This window comes from Lissotriton vulgaris, chromosome 4_1, assembly GCF_964263255.1.
Source record: "Lissotriton vulgaris chromosome 4_1, aLisVul1.2, whole genome shotgun sequence".
NCBI classification, from domain to species: Eukaryota; Metazoa; Chordata; class Amphibia; order Caudata; family Salamandridae; genus Lissotriton; species Lissotriton vulgaris.
The window spans coordinates 140821127-140843148 of record NC_141691.1 but is presented as its reverse complement, the minus strand read 5'-3'; the positions used below and the strand labels follow the sequence as shown (position 1 = coordinate 140843148).

At 47.8% G+C, this 22022-nt stretch overlaps 1 protein-coding gene across 1 annotated transcript in view; it reads left to right on the top strand.

The window, feature by feature from the left end:
• ABCB7 (ATP binding cassette subfamily B member 7) overlaps positions 1–22022 on the top strand; it is a 796257-nt gene that overhangs the window by 306613 nt on the left and 467622 nt on the right. The window contains exon 4 of the mRNA XM_086918402.1: positions 11221–11340. Coding sequence (XP_086774528.1) covers positions 11221–11340 — 120 coding nt within the window. The remainder of the gene's footprint in view (positions 1–11220; positions 11341–22022) is intronic.

Sequence of the window (22022 nt, the reverse complement as noted above, 5' to 3'; positions counted from 1 at the left end):
TCTGACTGCACGGAAGGAGAAGGAGCGGCCTCCCGATCTGGTCTTTCTGGTGCGGGGGACCACGACATAGGAGAGCTGGGCTGATCGTCGGGTCCTTTGGGGTACGTGGAATTTGTGTCTGCTGTTTAGGTATGCTGGTCCGGTGTCGTGAAAAGCCTTGTGAGCGTGGGTTAGCATCTTGAAGGTGACTCTAGCTTCAATGGGGAGCCAGTGGCGTGTGCACCGGTGCTGGGAGATGTGGCAGTGTCTTGGCAGGTTGAAGACAAGTCTTGAGGCGGCCTTTTGGATGTTCTGTAGCTTGCGGGTGAGGTTTTTGTTTATTCCGGCGTAGAGTGCGTTGCCGTAGTCGAGCCTGCTGGTGACCAGGGTGTGAGTGACAGTCTTTGTGTTCGAGGGGAATCCATTTATAGTTTTATGTAGGAGGTGGAGGCGGAGGGTGTGGAAGCAGGAGGATGAGACGGCATTGATCTGGTGGTCCATTTTGAGCTCTGAGTCCAGGATGATTCCCAGGTTGCGTTCGTGGTCCATGGGGTGGACGGACGTCCGAGGGCGGGGGGACACCAGGTGTCATTCCAGGCGTTGGGGTTTGGGCCCATGATGAGTACTTCTGTTTTGTTGGTGTTTAGTTGTAGGCAGCTGTTTTTCATCCATTTGGCAACGGCTTCCATGCCTTCTCGAAAGTTTTGTCTGGCGTTGTTGGGTTCGTTGGATAGGGAGAGGATGACCAGATCATTATTAGATGCTACGGCTGCCCATGTGGTTGCTGTGACTCTTACTCTGGGCCCAATATCTTGTTGGCCTCGACCTATTCCTGCGTGTACAACTAGCCTTCTTTCATTAGTCTGTCCAAACCTCCCATTGTTTGCCACCATTGCTGCGGCAGTCCTGGAGAAATGTGTAATGGCAGTGCTTTTGTGTGTGCGTCTGTGCGTGTATGAGGCGGTGTGTGCAGACACGTGTGTGTGTGTGTGTGTGTGTGTGTGTGTATGCCTGTGTGCCTGTGTGCCTGTGCCTGTTTGAAAGACTATTTCCGTGTGCTTGTCTGTGCGTGTGATGGTGTGGACATGTATTTGGGTGTTTTTGTATTAGAGCATGTGATTCTATGTGTGCTTGTGTTTGTGCGAGCAGATGTTTCTGTATGTGTGCTGATGTCTGTGCGTGTACTGGTGTGTGCATGTATTTGAGTGTCCTTGTATTAGAGCATGGGATTGTATGTGTGCTTGTGGATGTTTCTGTATGCGTACTTGTATGCGCCCTCTGTTCGTGTATGAGATTGTGAGCGCATTTGTGTGTGCTTGTGCATGTCTGTGCATGTGATGGTGTTTGCGTGTGCATGTACTTGGGTGTTTTTGTAGTAGAGCATGGGATTTTATGTGTGCTTGTGTTCTTGGACGTTTTCTGTCTAGGTGCTTGGGTGTGCGTCAGTGCACATGAGTGGTTGCTCACATGTGTGTGTGCTTGTGCATGTCTGTGCGTATGATGGTTATTCTCTGGCGGCCGCTGTCCTCGATATTGACTTTAACTACCAGATGCCTGACCTAAGGATGGCCACCAGTGTACAGTGCAGTCCCATGCCTGACCCCAAGATGGCCCCCCTACACGTTGTTTTACTTCCCTGGGACAACAATTGGACATTGGTTTGTTTGAACGCTTCCACCCCCCCCCCCTCCACCCCCGCCCCCCCCCCCCGCCGTCACTTACCCAGCCGGACCATAGGCAGATTTTCCCCTAGTCTCTACGTCCTATCTTCCTCCTACCCCTTTACCCTATCCCCTTACCCTTCCTTGCTTCATTCACCTTGTTCCCTATGTTCTTTAAATGCTTTTCTTGATACTTATGTATATTTTTAACTGATGTAAATTGCAACATTATTATTTCTCATGTAAGGCGCTCTGATTCCTTCGGGTTTAGCCAGCGCTATATAATAATTCATTAATTATATATGTTCCCATTTAGTACTCTTTCTCTCTTTGTCTACCTCTCTAGCGCCTAGCTCCTATCCCCTCTCCCCTGAATTCTCTTCCTTTCTTGCTAGTCTACCTAGCCCCCTGTCATTTGTGCCATTTGACTCAGCACTCCTTCTCCCCTTGTTGGGGAAAAATCCAATATTTATACTCTGGAGTCTCAGCGAACCCGCTGAGAGAGTCCACTGCGCCAAGGGAGCCACTCACAGCTGAGGTGTGGTATGGCACCCCTTGCCAAAGCACTCCCTCTCCCCTTTTTGGGGAAGGATCCAGTATGTAGGCCTTGGAGTCTCAGAGACCCCTCTGCAAGAGTCCACTGCGTAAAGGGAGCCTCCCGCAACTGAGATAGGGAAGTGATACCACTTCTCCTGGGATCACTGCTTACTGGACTTTGGACGTTGCTTTGACTAGGCTTCCGGTTTGTGTCCCTGTCGCCCCTCCCCTCCGATTTCCAGGAGGTGCTAGCTACCCTCTCCGTCAATAACTCTTCTGTGCTACTACTGGGTGATTTCAATTTCTGGACCTCTGACCCAGCAGAGTGTTTATCTTCGAGAGAGTTCTCAGACACACTTTTATCTCTTAATTTTGTTTCTCCCGTATCCTCCCCAACTCACGTCAAGGGGCATATCTTGGACCAGATTTGGTCCTTGAACTGCCCTGTCGACTCCCTTTCTATTTCTCCTTGCACTTGGTCCGACCATCACCTGATTTATTTTGTTCTTTTTATTAGTTCTACAGCTAGGGCCCCCCTTCCTAAAAATGTCTGGGTCCGCTCGTGGAGCAGAGTTGACCCGGCAAACTTATCGGCCCTTTTAAGTGCTTCCTACCCTGCCTTACACGGTCTTTCCACCTTGGCTCAGGCTAACATCATTGAACAATGGCTTTCCTCAGCCAGCGAGTCTATTGCCCCCTTGAAACGATTGACCTCCAAGCGGGAGAAAGATGCCAATCTGTGGTTTACCGATGACCTTAAAACCATCAAATTATCGGTACGCCGTGCTGAGAGGGCCTGGAGGAGAAACTACTGTCCCATCTTAAGAGCTGATTTTACCACTCTATTAGCTCATTATAAGAATGCTATCTTGGCCGCCAAAACGGCCTATTTTTCCTCCAAGATCCTCACAGCCGAGAACCAATCAAGGGAAATTTTCTCGATTGTTCAGAACCTAGCCTTCTCAGATCGCACCTCCCTTAAGCCCTCTCCTTCCCAAGCCCTCTGTCACTCTCTGAATAATTTTTTTATCAAGAAAATTGCCGCTATCAAAGCCAATATCCCTTCACCTTCCCCCTCTTTTGTTGATCCTCAATGCCCTCCTCCGCAAGGACAATTAAACTCTCTCCCCCTCCTGACCAAGGAATCCTTCACATCTTTAATCCCCCTTGTAAAATCTGGCTCTCCTCTTGATACCTGTCCCGCTCACATACTTCGTCATATTTACACCTCTTGCCCTGATCCCCCCCCCTTCACCTTCTTAACAGCTCCCTTTCTCAGGGGGTTGTCTCTAACCCCTTGAAATCAGCTATTATTTTACCCATTTTAAAAAAACCTGGCGCAGACCCCTCGATCCCAGCCAACTATCGCCCCATCTCTCTCCTACCATTTTTGGCCAAGGTGCTCGAGCGCCATGTCACCAGGTCTCTGAGCACCTTTGTGGAAGAGAATGGGGTATTGGCTTCCCGTCAGGCTGGCTTCCGCCCCGCACACTCTACGGAGTCCGTAGTCCTTTCGGTTCTTGACAACCTCAGGGAGGGGAGGGATACCAATCAATTCCAGGCGCTGGTTCTCCTCGATCTCTCTGCCGCCTTCGACACGGTGGATCATACCATCTTACTTTCCCGTGTCGCGGCGGCGAAGATCGGGGGCACGGCCCTGGTTTGGTTATCCTCATTCCTGAGGGACCGCACCCAGGCAGTTCGCCTGGGTGACTTTTCTGCGGACTTTCGGAAGGTTTTGTGCGGGGTCCCCCAAGGTTCCTCCCTCTCACCTCTTTTGTTTAACCTTTACATTTCTCCCCTCATTTTTTCTTTATGACAAATGGAGGTCGCCGTATATAACTATGCGGATGACCTCCAACTTGTTTTCAATCTGTCTTCTTCTTCTGCCTCTATTTCTAATTTCCAGTCTATTATGATTTTCATCAGGGACTGGATGGATTTCAACCACCTGAAACTCAACCCCGATAAGACCGAGTTGGTGCTGACGGGTGGTTGCTCCAGTCCCTGGTCTTCACTTTTTTGGCCCCCTTCCCTTGGTCCCCCTCCGGTCCCCTCTACCTCTGTCAAAACCCTGGGTATCAAACTCAACTCCCACCTTACCCTTCACTCCCAGGTTAGTTCTGTGGTTTCTTCTTCTTTTCTTTCTCTTCGTACCATCCGCAAGGTCTCTCGATTTTTCACCTTCGAGGCCTTGAAACTGATCGTCCTTGCGATGGTCATCTCCCGCCTGGATTATGGCAACCCCCTATATGCAGGTATACCTGCATATAGTCTCAGGCGGTTGCAGATGATCCAAAACCAGGCGGCTCGGTTGGTCTTTAACATTCCCAAATCCTCACATGTCACTCCCCTCCTGAAAATCTTACATTGGCTCCCGGTTCGGGAACGTATCCAATTCAAGCTTGCGACTATCACCTACCAGGCTAGATTGGGCACGGCCCCTGCATTCATTTCCTCGGAGATCATCCCCTACTTGCCAGCCAGGGAGCTCCGATCTTCTTCCCAATTCCTTCTGACAGTCCCCCGGTTTCACCGGAAAAAGTGGGGGGGCTCAAAATTCGCCACCCTTGCCCCAACCCTCTGGAATTCATTACCCTTAGAGCTCAGATCCCTAACCCCATATCCCCAGTTTCGAAAGAAACTTAAAACTTATTTCTTCAGTAAAACTTTTATTTAGTCCCCTGTCAACAGTCCTCTTCCCCTTGTTCTTTGTGGAGATCTACCAGTTACAGCGCCATGAAACCGCTGGTGTAAGAGCGCTATATAAGAATTTTTAAACTCAAACTCAAACTCTTTCCATGGGGTGTCCTTCACCCTCCCCTCTTTCCCGCCTTCATTACCTGTCTACTTCCCCAGCTCCTTCCCCCTCCCCTGAATCTTTCCCCCGCCTGCTTTTCCCCTTCTTTATTTGTGCTTATTGTTTATCTCGACCTTACAAGTAACTATGTTGCCATGCTCTAATAACTGTGTAACCTTTTTAACAATGTAACATGTAACTATGATCTGATGCTCATGTAAAGCGCTCTGATACCTCCCGGTCTAGCCAGCGCTATATAAAACCTTTAAAATAAAATGGTGTCGTCTGCGTATGACAGTGTTGAGTCCGTAGGTTCTGACGATGGGGGCGAGTGGCGGCATGTAGACATTGAAGAGCGTAGGGCTCACACACTAGTGTACCTCGTCTTATACCCTGTGGATTCTATTTCCCCAGCCCTCACATTTCTGCCTCCCTTTGCCTTAAATTTTTGATTAAGCATTGTTACTTTTTATCCAAACTTGTCGTTGTAATGTTCACAGGGTGGGTGCCTAGGTGTCCTCAATTTTGCAGGACAGCCCGTTTCTTTGCTATCTGTCCCTGCAGATATACGTTACTTTAGCCCATCTCCATTATTAGAGAGGGTTTAGTGAACACTTAGAGAAGCGAGTTTCATCTGTTCCTATACAAGGTAGCAACCTTTGTCAGACACCAATTTAATTAAGGTTTCATTTAATTACTCCTTATTTGCTCATTGTCTGTGTTTTCTGGATTGGCAAACGCTGTCAGTTCAGTCGTTCCCTAACCCTTGGTTTATTCAAAATTACATTCCTACCCAGTGTTTAATTTGTCGGTGGGGGGGTACCAGCACTTATTTTTGGCAACAGCTTTTTTTCTGAGCGCAAGTAAGGTATAAAGCATCGAAAAGAAGGAGGAAGATGAAGACTGCAAAACCGTGACAAAGGGAGCAGGCCAGAACCTGTAACTTCCAGGTTCAGGCACAGGGAGAGTCTGGCAACGGATCAAAGAGGCCTGAGGTAGTTTGCAGCTATCAGCCTTGATATTCGGCCCGCTGACCTTTAATTGCACCTGCCTTGGCTTCTGAGCAGAGGGTCGGGCAACGGCACTCTTTCTTTTACAAATTAAGCACTGGGACTTCTGTGTTTGTAGAATATCCTGAAAACTAGGAGGCTTTTCTAGAATGATTATGTGATGTGAAAGGACATCAGAGGAGACCTAAATACTGCTCCAGTTTGATGTGTTAATGGAAAGTAGAAACAGGATCCGAATGCCTGTTTTCGTTTTCTGCTTATGTTGATCACCGAGTGAAAACTGTTTTAGACTAATGTCCCGTACATGTATGTCAGTAGAATAGAAAACCGGTAGGAGGATGGGAGATGAGAAAAGGCAACATGGCAAGAAAACGGAGGTGAGCAGAGAACCACTTTGGAAAACAAGCAGTCATATGTTGAGGTCTCTACAAGAATTGTCGTTGCGTCATACACTGTTTCCTGGGGGTACACGCGTACTACAAATAAGATGTGGGTGTAGCAGTGAAAGTTTGCAGTGGATAGACCATAGAGCTGAGTCTCAAGGAGTGGGATATCCTAAGCACTCTTTCAGTGTTGTGCTCTATCCTCCCGAGTAGAACAACCACTCCAGGCGATAGTGCTTGTTATTGTTGGGCGTGCAGTAGCCTGTTTGGAACTGTCCATACCCTTTGATTCCCTCCCATGCGAGAGGTTTGTGAGCCCCACCCGAACAGATTTGAGCGTCTATCTATTTTGGGGTGGACTGGAGAGGTTTGCTTAAAGGTATGATGAAAAGCCCTCCTGTGAGCCCTGGGGCACAGCCAGGTTGCATGCCTGGTGTGATTTGTTGATGTTGGGTTGGGTCCCGCAGCTCTCTTGTCGGTGATGGCCCTTCTTTTCTTGAGAGCTGCTGAAAATAAGTGTTACATTGATTGAAGGGATTCCTCTCACTGTCCTCTTTTGGGACCCCTGTGGTTAGCGAGTGAAAGAAGATCCTATAATTCTAACTCCAGCACCTGGAGGCATATCCTGGATCGAGGTTGATTCAGATTGCAGCTGGAGATGTATTTCTACCCCCACTGGCATCAGATTTTGATTCTTGGTCTTTAGACAAACTGATAGGTTGGGACGCTGATGATCACAGACGGTTTTATAAAAAAAACATAGTTTTTGCATTCGTTGATATTCTCTCAGTTTACATTATGTGTGAATCGTCCTTTATCTCTGCGTCTGTGGTCGGTTTTGTAATTGGTTAGGTCTGGCTTACCAACAGAACGGTCACCAGACGTAATATGAACAACCTAAAAAAACTTTCCGGAGCACTTTAGGGAGCACTTTGGCACCGCCCACATGTTGGGAGGCAAGAGTACATGTTTTGATTGGGCAGAAGTTGTCTGCTTCCATGGAAAAAACTGCTTTCCCTCCATGTAGCTGTGACTATTTTCTTTATCCACTTGCCTGAGCCAGCAGCAATATGGTTCTCTGAGCTTGAAATCTCAGGGGCAGATAAATGACATTGTAATGCTGTTAAGTGTCCTAAATAACTAGATAATTTATTGTGTATGGTTTTTCTCTGGAAACAGCACAGATGGGGAGGGTGGCAGTCATAAGGAATGTATTGCAGTCCTAGGACCCTCCCTTTTCATCATTATCTTTAGGCTTCCTAGTGCAGTTTTGTGTTTGAAAGCAGTGTGGGTTGTCCGGGACTACATTAATCAACATGGATTTTTAGGTCTGGCTTGACAGTGCAACTGTTGCCTACTTTATGTGATCAACAAAAAAGAGCTTTCAGAATACTACTGATACAGAGGATTAGATTCTACCGCGTGCTGGATACATGGTTTGATCAGGGTGAATGAAAAATATTCTAGCTATCGTAACAAAAAGTTTAAATTCTATTAGGACACGGAGGCGAGGATTAGGCTGTTATCTCTTCACTTTTATTTACCAGTAGCCATTAACATTATAGTGATTCAAGCAACAACATTCCACAGGAAAACGAAATTTCCCATGAACCATAGGGAAACAGTCCCTCCAATCCACAATCGGCGCGTCCTTTAAGTTCCCCTGCGGACGCTCCTTCTCCCTCTTTCTTCCTGCGACTACAGCTGGAGGTTTGAGGATTCACTCAGCTGGACCGATCTGTTTGCACTCATTGCCCGCTTAAACATAGGACACAGATTTCTGCAGTACATTAGACTCCTATACACTGACATCACGGCCTCCGTGTGTACCATCGATTCCACCTTGCAGCCTCTCCATATTGGGCGAGGTACATGACAGGGATGCCCTCTGTCTCCCTACTTGTTCGCATTAGCCTTCAAGTCACTTGCAGCCTGGGTGCGCATAGATGCCCAGGAACACAGCTTTGAGTGGTTGCGCGAGGTGTCCGATCGTATCGCGCTCCACGCTGACGACGTCCCATTCTTCTTCTTCGAAAAGGTCTTGTCCCCGGCTACTCCGCATTATGGACATCTTTTGCCAAACTGCTGGCCTCTACATGAACGCACACAAGCCCTTTTTATGGTATCTGCGGGGGAGTGATCAGCTGGGGACTTGGGCGCAACAGGTCATGGTTGTGCCCAATGGCTTTAAATATCTTGGGGTGTTCCTGTCGTTGGCCCAACCGAACTCTTGGTCTAAACATCTAGCCCCCCTACTACCTTGAATTAGACAACAGGTGAGCTCCTGGTCGTATATGCTCCGGACTCTGTTTGGCAGGTTGGCCATTTTCAAAATTGTTTCGCTGCCTACGTACTTTACCAATTCCAAAACTTCCCATACCCCACACATGGTTCCAACAATTGAATTCAGCTCTCTGCTATTTCCTCTTGGGGAGGGAGTGCTACGCGCAGGTTGCCCTGCGAACATGTTTTTAATCCACGTACTGTGGGGTCTGCCGACCCGGGATGTCCCGCTCTACCATGCAGCCTCCCACCTCCACGTCCTACGGCGACTGGCATGACCCTGCCTATGCGCTCGAACGGTGGATGATTACCCTAAATCTTTACACACAATGCTATACTCTAATGCAGCGCTTGGCACGCTGCCACCCGTGACCCAGGCTGTCTTTGTGATCTGGCGGCAGGCTTTGCGTAAGATTGGTTGGTGGGGTAAACTTAACAAGGAGACTCCCCTCTGGCATAATGGCCTCCTGCCGCAGTTGTTCGAGCTTCCCGGGTTTGCGGGCTGGAATGCTATCGGAATCTCAATGGTCGGGGATGTCCTTCGGGGCCTGACTCAAGTCATTCCAACAACTACAGGCTGGCTTCCAAATACCCTGCTCTCAATTCTATAAATATATTCAATTCTGACACGACTTCTCCCCTTATCTACACAACAAGATACTATTCCTGATTTTAGCCCTATTGCGGCCAAGGTGTTCGTGGGCTAGATGGGCGCACATAAAATCACAGCTCTATACTGCACCCTGGTCATTAACAGCCTTGAAACACTTCACAAGACTAGGCAGGCTTGGTAGGACGCCTTACGTCCACTTGACAAAGATGACTGGGTGGAGACTCTGGAATCCCAGCACGGCCATAGCAGCACGTCTTCGACTCATACAATTCCAATACCTCCATAGGGCATACTTTACCCACTATGGGCTCTGGCGCGCTGGGATAATTGCTTCTCCTTCTTGCCTCCGCTGTGGGTCGGTCAAGGACACCTTCCTCCACACAGTTTGGGAATGTACCGTCCTGTCACCCTTCTGGCGCGGGTTGCTGACCTGCCTTTGAGGTCCTGGGATGGGACATCCCACCGTCTCCGTGCTTACCCATGCTCCAAATCACTGACGAGATTTGAGGGAATAGGTACAAATGGCACCAGCTATTCTTGGGGCTTACCCTTGCTAAGCGCGACATTGCCAGGGCGTGGAAGGCGACATCCCCATCTTCGATTGGGGCCTTGAAGCGTGTCCTTGATTTCTACATGGGGCTAGAAATCCAATTTTTAAGGCAACGGGATGCCCCCAGAAACACCCAAAAATATGGAATGGACGGGCCGATTATCGCGGTCTCTACCTTAATCCAGTTCCCCCGGCACAAAGTATTGAAGATTTGCCATGTTGATTTCCTTTTGGGTGCAGGCTCTAGGACCTATTGTGCATTTACTGTTCTATCGCGACTGGAATTATTCTCAAATATTGCATGTGTAGATCCGGTGTCACCTTTGTTTTCTGTTTCCAATGTGTATTTACCACAGACTTTGCTCTATGTATCCTTACGTTTCAGATGGACTTATTGTAATATGTTGACATCTCTACCAATGCCGTATTATATATGCAATGTATTGCCCTGGACCATCCCAGGCTTTCTATTGTCTGTCAACAACAAAATCTGGTGTGGAGTAAAAAAAAAAGAACAGGTAACGTCATAATGCACTAATTGCAACTACATGCTTTAAATCAACACGTATAGGTCGACAATCCGTATTAATCACAATGCAAGGCATCAGAAATAAGAAAACGTTTTAATATATACTATGTGAACAGAACGGCCTCTGGTGAGTAGTGTTAAGACACATGCTGTGTACTACGTAAGAGAGTGTGCATTTGTAAAGTGCACATTCACCCAAGGGTGTGTTGGAGATGGATAGCGAATCAGAAAGATGAAAGGCTATGTGGACCCTCTGGGATTTGAACCTGTGACCACGAGGACGAGCACAGGCCCCTACAGTGGATGCATTAGTCCACTAAGCCTCCAGACCTGGCTTAAACTCATCGTGATTCACACAAAATTAATAGAAGGTATTTTTAATAGTGTGAAAAAGAAGTCTAGATGACCAAACAAAAGCAGCTTCTCATAAAGCTAGCTTCAAGGGTCAGGCATGGAGAAGACGACTGCAAGTCCACTTTCAATAGATAACAGTGGAAAAAAGCTTACATTAGTGGAATACATACTAATTTGTGGAAACTCATGATGTGAACTAAAGTTGTGAATGAACACACTCCCACTGACTTGTTTTCTACTCAGGCTATTATGAACTAGTTTGGGAATATATTGAAGAGACTATAATGGTTTATGGATTCCATGCATTCCAAAGAGACATCCTCGGGACATCAGTATTTCATTTATGAATTGGACGAAGAGGGCCTACAGATCAGAATAGAAGACATTCACAGGAGTTTGAACGTAACCATGAGAATGCTTCTTTAATATATCCTTTTAGCAAGTACACTTTCAAAATATCATTTGCTTTCTTTGCCTATTAAAGCAATACTTTTGATTTGTGTTTTCCCTTTGATCAACAGTTGAAAGAAATAGATTCCAGGAAGATTTTAAAAGCGATGTTAACTTATGTTTGGCCTAAAGACCGACCAGATCTGCGTGCGAGAGTTGCTTTATCCCTAGGACTGCTAGCAGCTGCAAAGGTAAGGATAGCAAACATGATTTTACATCCAACTACCTGGTGAGCAGAGTTGTGTTAATGTACACATTAAAGGGTGTTTGTCTGTTTAATTACTCAAAGAAATATAAAACATATCATTTATCAAGATGTATTTTTTTTATGCAGCATTTGTGCTTTCTGACTTCTTGTACACGAATGTAAATGAAATTATGCCCGTCTGAGAGGACGGGAAAGCGTTATGTATTTTATTTTAATTTGGTGTTGTGAATCTTTTCAAGTTGATTTGTTTTCTGACAAGTCTTTCTTGACTCTTGACACTTACATTGCTGCCAAATGCCGCATCACCATGCGTTCTTACACAGGTAGTGTTTCTAAGGCTTGGTCCACCAGTCCCAGCATGTGTAGTGTAGTGAGTTTCAGATCCAAAGGCAGCTTATGGTTTATACTTCACATGCTGTGGACATTTGATCTAGAGAAGCTTATGGGCAGCCAGTGAGCTGAGCAGTGGCGGCTGCTCCTGACGCGACTAAGTAGGGTGGCAGGGGGGCTGTGTCTGCTCCATCTTCTTCCTCATCCGACCCTGTAATGGCACAAACTCCCAGATGCCAATTCCAGTGCTGCTCTCATGCTGGGAATGCTATTCAAATGCCTAAGACGGCCGCCCAAACCATCATGCGTTCTTAGTCGTGTCCGCAACTACTCCTCCTGGAGCTCTGGAGGATGGCCCGGCCCGCTACTCGGCTACCCAGCAGTGGCAACAGTGAAAACGAAAATGAATTTCTTTTATTATCATTTTCTTTTTCACTGTTGTCAGAGATTTTGTTTTAGCAAATATTATTGGGTTGACCCATCTTTCCTTCGATCTGTCATGATCCCTCTTAGATATTCCTCTTTCCTGGACAATAGCCCTGCATTGCTCAGCCAGTACCTGCCTTTCTTCTTGTTCTCTCTTCTAAAGGATTTGGTGTTTCTGTACCTGGTTGTGATTCAACAGCTGCTGCTCCTATCCAATGTAGATAACTTACCAGACAAACACTAGACTTCCTTTTTTAGGTCTCCCCAAAGCCAGCGCATGCGCTGCTCTGCGGGACATTTAGTAACTGGACTTTTGAAAGTGCTGGCAGACGCTTTTGCTGGCCTAGCGCTTGCGGCCACCCGCGCATGCACGCACGTAGCCGCCAGCTTTCATGCAATTAGGCTTTTTATTTTTGCTATTTGTTTACTTTTGCTCAATCGTGCTCAATTGCGGCACCCACTCTTTACTCTAACATGGTTAAAGGTAATGCGCCGGTGCCGCGATTGCTGCAAAATTTAAGAAATAGAAAAAACATCTTTTTCTTTACTTTTGCTACAATCGCGGCACCCACGCTTTACGGCACCGGCGCTTTACCTTTAACATGGTTAAATATAAAGCGCCGGTGCCGCGATTGCACAAAAGTAAAGAAATAGAAAAAAAAACAATCGCGGCACCGGCGCTTTATATTTAACCATGTTAAAGGTAAAGCGACAGTGCCGTAAAGCGTGGGTGCCGCGATTGTAGCAAAAGTAAAGAAATAGTTTTTTTTTCTATTTCTTTACTTTTGAGCAATCGCGGCACCAGGGCTTTACATTTAGCCATATGATAGCAGGCTCCAAATCAGTTTCCTAGCATTGATGTTTAACTTTGTACAAGACTCTTCATAGCTTTATTAGATTAAGTACTTTTTTATTAAAGTTTAAATCTTTACAAAGTAACCATTTGTGTTTAAAAGATTGAAATCGCCAAAGCCCCAAAAGCAATTAAATTGTTTTCAACGGTTTAGAACCAACAGTTATAACCGAGTACCAAGAGTAATAATTTTTGATTCCATGAGACGTGATCCTATTTTATTCAATATAATTTATTTTTATTAACGCTAAATAATCCTTTGTAAACCTACTGGGGTACAACTGCAGATACTCCATCCTCTGCATATAAATCATTGTTATATCCTGCTTAGTGGCTCGAATGTTTGTACTGGCCACACTTCATTCACGTTAGCTTAGGTGTTCACGGCCTCTGTTTATGTACATTAATGCACAATAAGCTGATTTTTCTTTACCCATGTTTGTGTTGTGGTAGTTTTCTGCTCTTCGGCATTGGGGCTTTAGCTGGCAGACCTATCAGCGGTTGAAAACATAAGGGGTTATTCCACTGCAGCTTCTCAGAAATAAAGTGGAACAGTGGCTTTGTAGGACACTTGCCTTCACAGATCTTATTGGCTGCGTGATCTGACTCACCTTGAAATTTTGAAAAAAAAGTCTTCCTTAAGCACAGAAGTCATAAATGTAGCCACTGTAATGTCTAGAGTTCTCAGCCTTTCAAAGGTTTTTATGGGAACATTTCTTGAGCCGGATGCTCTGATATCATGGGACTTTGAGATGCATTGGCTGATAGTAAGTGGTTGGGTTTGTTATCAGCGTTGTGCATGTTCAGAACCTCACACCATTCAATTAAACTAGTAGGTATTACTTTTCCTTGTCTGATTTGTTCTTTTTATATCCATGTGAACTCTTCTCTTGAATTCTTTTACTTCAGGGTTTGTGCTAATTCAACGGCACTGAAAAGCTCTAGTCTTTTTTTGATCATGTGTCGTTTTACCAGTGTGTGGTTTTATAAGATATCTACTTGCTTAAAGGACTAGTGGCATCAGAAATACACTGGTTGTGTGAAGAATGCACTTGTTCCATTTGGTGCCATGTAATTAGTTGCTAAATGACAGCATTCGCATTGTATCAGGGCAATAATAATTGCCGTTCTGATTATGCCACGATTCGTATTATTTTAGGGTTTGGATTTTAGCAAGGTTCTGTTCATACAACTTAATGATTGTACAGGGATCGGAATATACCAGGGTTCCAATTATCTTAAAATGTTATGGGATAGCTATTTATGTAAGTTTGGCTTACTGATACAAATGTTCATTTTCCATTCATGAAAGGATCTACTCCATAAACGTTTTGCTTTGAGCACATATACTCGCGAGGGTTGAAATTGGTCGTTCTAATTGTGCCTCATAAGTGGACCCACTAACTTGCGTATTTGAGGGTATTTACCAGCTTCTTTCCAATCCATTGTCACCCTGGAAGGTTACTCATCACAATGGTTGCAGTAACACATTTTTTATAAAGGGCTGGAAGGGAGTGAATCCAGGGCGCCCAATCATTCCCAGTCCCTCAAAAGAAAAAAATATATATACATTTTTGATCATGTGAATTTGCATTTGCTCGGTAGATTCCTCTAGACACATTCATATTTAAAATGGAATCTTCAAACGTTTATTAGGAGTGTGCCGGGAAACCTGCTGTTTTTGAACATTTCCAGAGCTACATCTACAAACTCTTGTGAATTGCTTAAAGGTCATAATTCTGCAGGTGTTCAATTTTACAAATGCATTTCATTTTTAAATTGAACCCTAGCCAAATGGTCTCGCCTTTGGGACCCTATAAGTGTTTAACCATGCAACAGTGTATGTTGTTGCACCAAGGATATTGTGCTGCATAACTAAATACTTAAGTTCCCAAAAGCGAAACCTATTGGCTATGCCAATGCTTGTTTAGACATCCCATTACTTCCTCTCTACTTGTTTGACTCGTGTCACAGTAATACCTCAAAACAGGGTCTTCCATCCAAAGAATGCCCCACTCATGATGATCTGTAATGTAATGCCTATCAGGATTGATGAATTCATATTGATGCTCTGTTCGTCCCCATTTTAGGTTTGCGCTAGGAGTAACCCCATACACATTCAGTCATACACGCATACATACTTACATAGACATGCAAACTATTGTCTTTATAGCACTTGAATTACCCTCTCCTTGCGGCACCACTGGTCATCAGTGCATGTCTATTAGCAATGCCTTCGGTCTTTTCATATCTTGGGCAATGCACAAAAGCCAATCAAACATTTAAAAAAAGGAACAGACCCATTCACACTTACATGAAAACATTGTAAAAATACCAGTGGTCGGGAGAGCTTGGATATTAACTGCAGGAATGCAGTCTGAAAGAGACACGTTAGTGATAGATTCCTTACCTTAGAATATCCCCAGGCGTCAGACTGGATCCAGAAAGTTTTCGCTAGCAGTACCCCAGCGCATCAGTAGGTGGCGTTGTTTAGCTCCGCGTCAGTCGCTGGCGCCGTATGTGCCGAGATGACGTCATGGAGACTACTTAGGCGCCACCCATGGTCGCTGGCGTCAGTTCTCTCTTTTTGCGTGCCAGTAAGCGCAGATCCAGTTAGAGCACGTACCTTAGTCACTTTTGACGATCTTTTTTGAGACTTTTGTCTTCTGTAATTTTGAATCCTCTCGGGTGCATGTAGGGATGCCTGGTTTTAAGCCTTGCAGGGCCGACTGTCGCAATATTAGAAATGGATTTATTAGAAATTCTAATATGTCAGTGGCGGACCCCCACAACATCTGTCTCTACTGCCTGGGAAATTATCACGACTCTGTCCTATTTGGATTGTCGGGCCATAGCGCCAGAAGCTGCTGGAGGTCCGGCACTCGTCACAGCGCCGTTCACGGTCCAGGGGTCGCTTCAGAGAACGCTTGCGGGGCCGCCATCATCGCTCCTCGGGCTCCAGATCTTCACCCTCCCATTCGGGTAAGAGACTTGCCCCTACCCTTTGGAACTCTCTGCCCATATATTTAAAAATCGAGAATGAGCACTCAAAGTTTCGCAAATCTTATTCTAAAACTGCCTTCCATGTCTGTGCATGATTCGCGGCAAAGCGATATGAGACCCCAGGGTGATATGTGCGCTCTACAAGAAACTGGACATAGACATAGATGCCACAAAAAGAAGTCGAAGAAGCGTTGTCGCTCTTCGACGTCCTCCGAAGGTCCCCGGATGCGGACGAGGGGGACATGAGTTCTGCCCCTCCGGCTCCTTTGGAGCCTGGGAGTCCCGCGGCCTACCCACCTTATCCGGGTTTGTCAGCAACTTCCGCACAGCTGCAAGGTTTTCTTGCTACCATGGACCGCCTGTTTAGTCCTCAGGCAACCGCCGGCATCCCCCCGGTCCCGTGTCAGGATCCTGCGCCGCTGGCTCTGGCCACGGCGTCACGAGGTCCCACGCTGCCGGCCCCAGCGCCACCCTCTGCTCTGCCTCCGGCGCTGCAGTGGATGCCATTGGTTCCGCCCCAGCGCAGGTTCCAGGACAATTTTGTTCCTACCTGGAATCCGCATTGGGACACGGTGCCGGTTCGGCCCCGTCCGGAGCCGTTCCCGACTCAGTTTGTTCCTGCCCCACCGCCGCAGCCTGTCCCACATACGGTGGAGGTGGAGGAGGACTGGGACTGCCTTTCTGACCACTCATCCTACGCCCGAGAGCCTGGTCATCCAAGCTTCGACGTCCCAGAGTGCCTTTCCCACGGCTCCGCTGGTTAAGGACTCTAAGAAGCTGGAGCAGTTCGGCAAGCGGTTGTTCTCTTCGGCCAGCTTAGGGCTGCGGTCGGTGAACACAGCATGCCTCTTAGGCCGCTATTTCCATGCAGTGTCGGATAGAGTTGCCCAGGTGGTGCTTCAGTGTCCTGAAGAGGTCCACGCTGTGATGTCCCAAGCTGTGGCCGAAGGTAAAGATGCGGCTAAGTTCGCCATTCGGTTTGGTTTGGACGCCGCAGATTCACTAGGTAGGGCAATTTTTAGGACTGTGACGCTTCGTCGCCACGCCTGGTTGAGAACTACCGGGTTCTCATCAGATGTCCAAAGCTCACTCATGGACATGCCCTTTGATGGCACTCGCCTGTTTGACGATAAAACTGACAGTGCGCTGGAGTGTTTTAAGGACTCTCAGGCTACGGCCAAGTCCTTGGGTCTCTCCACCACGCGCCCGGCCACGTCTACCTTTCATTCCTTTCGTGGCCCCTTTAGGGGTGCCCCTGGTCGCTCGTTCAGTCAGAAGCCTGTGCAGAACCAAACTTAGCGCGCCCGTGGGTGTGGAGGCCGCCGTGGTGGCACGGGGGGCCAGCTTGCGGGTCAGTCCACCTCTGCTCCCGCAGCATCCACCTCAAAGCCTTCCTAGTCCGAGCTTTGAGATGCACCCCATGCCTGTGAGCGGCAGGATTCAACATCACTTTCCCTACTGGCGTTCTGTCACTTCTGCGAAGTGGGTGCTGCAACTTGTGCGGAGAGGTTACTCCCTCTTGTTGGGGGATCACTTTGCGCTTCTCCAACAGGAAGTTATGGCCCTCTTGGCCAAGGGGGTCATCTAGCGCGTTCCTGGGCCAGAAGTAGGACGTGGTTGTTATTCCCACCACTTTCTGGTCCCAAAGAAAGACAAAGGGGGCTTGCGCCCCATCTTGGATCTCAGGCACGTCAATCGCTCCGGAAGGAGAAGTTCAAGATGTTGACTCTGGCTCAGGTCTTGGCTGCCCTTGACCCTGGAGACTGGATGGTAGCGTTGGACTTGCAGGACGCATATTTTCACATCCCCGTCCTGCCGGCCCACCGGCGTTACCTGCGGTTCATGGTAGGCCAGGAGCATTTTCAATTTGCAGTGCTTCCCTTCGGCCTTACCAGCGCCCCTCGGGTGTTAACGAAAGGGATGGAGGTGGTCGCACCTCACCTGCGCAGGTCAGGGGTGTCAGTCTTCCCCTACCATGACGACTGGTTGTTGAAGACAGGCTCGCCCCAGGCAGTCGTTACCCACCTTCAGACTATGGCCGTCCTCCTGCATTTTCTCCATCAACGTTCCGAAGTCGCACCTGAGTCCCTCTCAGAAGCTCCCCTTCATCGAAGCGGTTCTGGATTAGACGCGGTTTCGGGTTTATCCTCCCGAGTAGCGAGTCCGGGATATTCAGGCTATGATTCCGATCTTTCAGCGTCTATCCCGAGTTTGTCAGGAGGACCCGCTGGCTCCTGGGCCTGATGGCCTCCTGCATCCTGCTAGTGCAATATGTCAGATGGCATACGCAGGCTCTGTCGTGGGACCTGAAGTTCCAGTGGGCGCAGCATCAGGGCAACGTGTCCGATCATGTCCAGATCATGTCCAGATCTCGGAGGGCACTGCACTCCAATGGCAGTGGTGGCTGACTAACCGCGATTGGGTCCATGGCAGATCCCTCTCCCTTCCCCAACCGGAGCACACAGTGGTGACGGATGCGCCCCTCCTGGGATGGGGAGGCCACTTGGGAGAGGCGGAGATCCGAGGCCTCTGGTCTCCGGCAGAGTCCCAGCTCCATATCAACCTTTTGGAGCTTCGGGCGATCCGACTTACACTGAAGGCATTTCTTCCCTCTGTCCGTGGAAGTGTGGTGCAAGTGTTCACGGACAACACCACGCCATGGGGTAGTGCAACCAACAGGGCGGGGTGGGGTCCTGGACCCTATGTCAGGAGGCTCTGCACCTCTGGACATGGCTGGAACATCAAGGCATTACCTTGGGGGTTGAACACATGGCAGGTTCTCTGAACGCCAGGGAGGACTAACTTGGCTGCCGGTGCTTGATGGATCACGAACAGCATCTGAACTCGGACGTGGGGCAAGGTCTCTTTCAGCCGTGGGGAGAGCCTTGGCTAGATCTATTCGCCACCGAAGAGAACGCACAATGTCACCAGTTCTGCGCATTGGAATTTCCAAGGCTGTACTCGCTCGGCGACCCTTTTCATCGCGAGTGGCGTTGCGGTCTATTCTACGCCTATACCACTTCAGCACTCTGGGCAGAAGAAGATTCGGTGTGACCGAGCCCAAGCCATTCTTGTGGCTCCCGATTGGGCACGAAGATGCAGGTATCCAGAGCTACTCAACATGGCGATCGATCCACCGATCCGACTGCCTCTTCGGTGGATCTTCTGTCGCAGCAGCAGGGCACGATCCTCCACCCGGACCTGTCCAGCCTCCACATCCATGCGTTGAGATTGAGCGGCGACCGTTGACAGCTTTCGATCTTCCTTCCGAAGTCTGTGATGTCATTCTGGCAGCCAGGAGTCCCTCCACTAAGACGGTATACGCCTGCAGGTGGAACAAGTTTGTGGCGTGGTGCACAGCTAAGTCTGTGGATCCCCTTTCTGCCTCTCTTTCCAAGGTCCTTCTGTTCCTTCTTTCTTTGGACCAGCAGGGCTCTTCTCTGGGCACTATCAAAGGTTATCCTTCTGCCATCTCTGCCTTTCTACGGCTTCCAGATCGGCCTTCTCTTTATAAGCCTCCGGTTGTTACCCGTTTCCTGAAAGGCATTGCGCACACGTTTCCTCCTGTGCCGTTCATTATGTCTCAATGGGACTTAAATCTTGTCTTGACATATCTGATGTGCGCTCCCTTCGAGCCCCTTCATAACTGTCCTTTGCGACTTCTTACTCCCAAGACGGCTTTCCTGGTAGCTATCACCTCTGCCAAAAGAGTGAGTGAGGTCCAGCTCTTTCTTCCAAACCTCCTTTTCTTTCTGTTCATCCGGACAAGGTGGTTTTAAGGACCCATCCTTCTTTCTGGCCAAAGGTTGTCACGCTCTTCCACATCGGGCAGACCATTAATTTTCCCACCTTCTTTCTGGCTCCGCATCCTTCAAAAGAGGAGAGGCTCCACCGTCGGGACCCACAATGCTCGCTCTCGTTCTATCTGAAGCGCACACAACAGATCCGGGTGGATAACCAGCTCTTTGTTGGCTACGTGGGTGCCAAAAAAGGTAGGGCCATGCACAAACGGACCATCTCTCGGTGGGTCGTTCGGTGCATCAAAGCATGTTACTCGTTGGCTAAGAAGGAGCCGTCTGTGGGGCTGCGTGCCCATTCTCCCTGGGCAACGGCAGCCACTACTGCCTTGGGACGCGACGTTCCCTTGCAGGACATTTGTCAGGCAGCTTTGTGGGCTTCACTGCACACGTTAACCAAGCATTACTGCCTTGACAGTCCAGTCCGGAGAGACTGCTTCTTTGGCATTCCGTTCTGCGTTACTTTCTGGTGTAATCTTGTTCGCAGGCCCACCTCCGGGGTTGGTATTGCTGGGGTATCTATTCTAAGGTAAGGAATCTATCACTAACTTGTCTCTTTCAGACGCACAAGTTACTACTTGTTTAACGATATATCTGTAAGAGACATTAGTTAGTGATAGATTCCTTACCACCCCAACCATCCTCCCCGTTCTGCGAACTGATTTTTAGGGTTAAGGCTATCCCTTTTAGGGCCCTAGTTTCATGGCACCAGTGGTCCGTTTCTTGCATGGCTCCGAGTTCCTGGTGCGGAAAGTCATGTACAGAAATGACATCCGCGCGCATGGATGTCGCCTAAGTAGTCTCCGTGACGTCATCTCGGCGCATACGACGCCAACAACGGACGCGGAGCCGCACAACGCCACCTACTGACGCGCAGGGGTACTGTTAGCGAAAACTTTCCGGATCCAGCCTAACGCCTGGGGATATTCTAAGGTAAGGAATCTATCATTAACTAATGTCTCTTACAGATATATTGTTACACAAGTAGTAACTTGTGCTTCAACACTTTTTCACGTCAAACACAAGCCAGTACAGTGCCAGCTTTTTACTACAGTCCATTTCCTGCAAGAGTGGCCCTCGCTTGAGGAATAATAGAAGAAACATAAAAAACAAACTTAATGTATAACTTTTTATTATCAGAATAAAAAAGTCCCCTGTCAAAACAAAAATCTTTTATCGCTGCCTACGGCCTCTTCTGTGGATTCTCTTCAAAGGTAATGGGCGTGGTTCCGCTCAGTAATTGTAATTCAATTTGTATAGTGCTTCGCAACCCTTCTGAAGCGCCAGAGTGCATTTTAGGATGTGTAGCACACTACCCGGTTGAGCTGTGCTTGGTTGGAAGGATGTTGTATTTGCCATATGGTCTGTTTTGATCTTTTGCATGAGTGACCATAGTGATGCTCTTATCCTGGCTTTGGTCGCGGTACTTACTGGTAAAAGAGTGAGTGATACAGTGCACACAGCTTACTTTAGTCAACGGCTATGAATTACTCTGCAGGTTCCCTTTGTGTGACTGCCGGACCACTGACCCACGTACTGTGTCTGTTGCCATAGTTAGAGGCCATTGCGAGATATGGGCTGGATGCACTGATATTAGGTGAGACAGCCAAAGAGCTCTCGGCATACCTTCATGTGGAAACATGTAAGAGGTTAAGAAAAATAAGAATTAGAATTTAATTTCTCCATTAGCTTGCATTGAAGTGGAGGATGTTTGTGCACAAATCAGGTAAAATGTTGCCATTATTGGCTGGAAAAACCAGGGGTCGCACTTAAATCAGGAGCCTTAGCACACATGCTCATAGACCATCTCTGTCCTGATCGGTATCATGTGTTATCACAGTAGTGAGATATTCATAGAGCTCTTATGGTGTACCTCTACTCTTACCTGGGGCATGCACTAATATCTCGGTATGCAGCTCAGAGAGGTGTCAAACATACATTTCTATCCTGATCTGTCCCATGCACCTTTAACACAGTAGTTGGATATGCACAAGTCTCCCACAATGCTCCTGTATTCACAGTAGAGGTTTATCAAGATCTGCTCGAATACAGTCATCCATAGCGCTTTCACAGTGTACCTATCCTCCCTGCTTGCATGGACCAATATCATTGTACTCTTACATCCACAGAGCTGTCAGATTGCAACTTCATCCTCATCTGTACTGTATACGCAATAGTGATGTATCCACAGGGAACTTTCTTTCTCTGTAGCATGCACTGATACCTCAGTACTAAAACCTCCAGAGAGCTCACAGT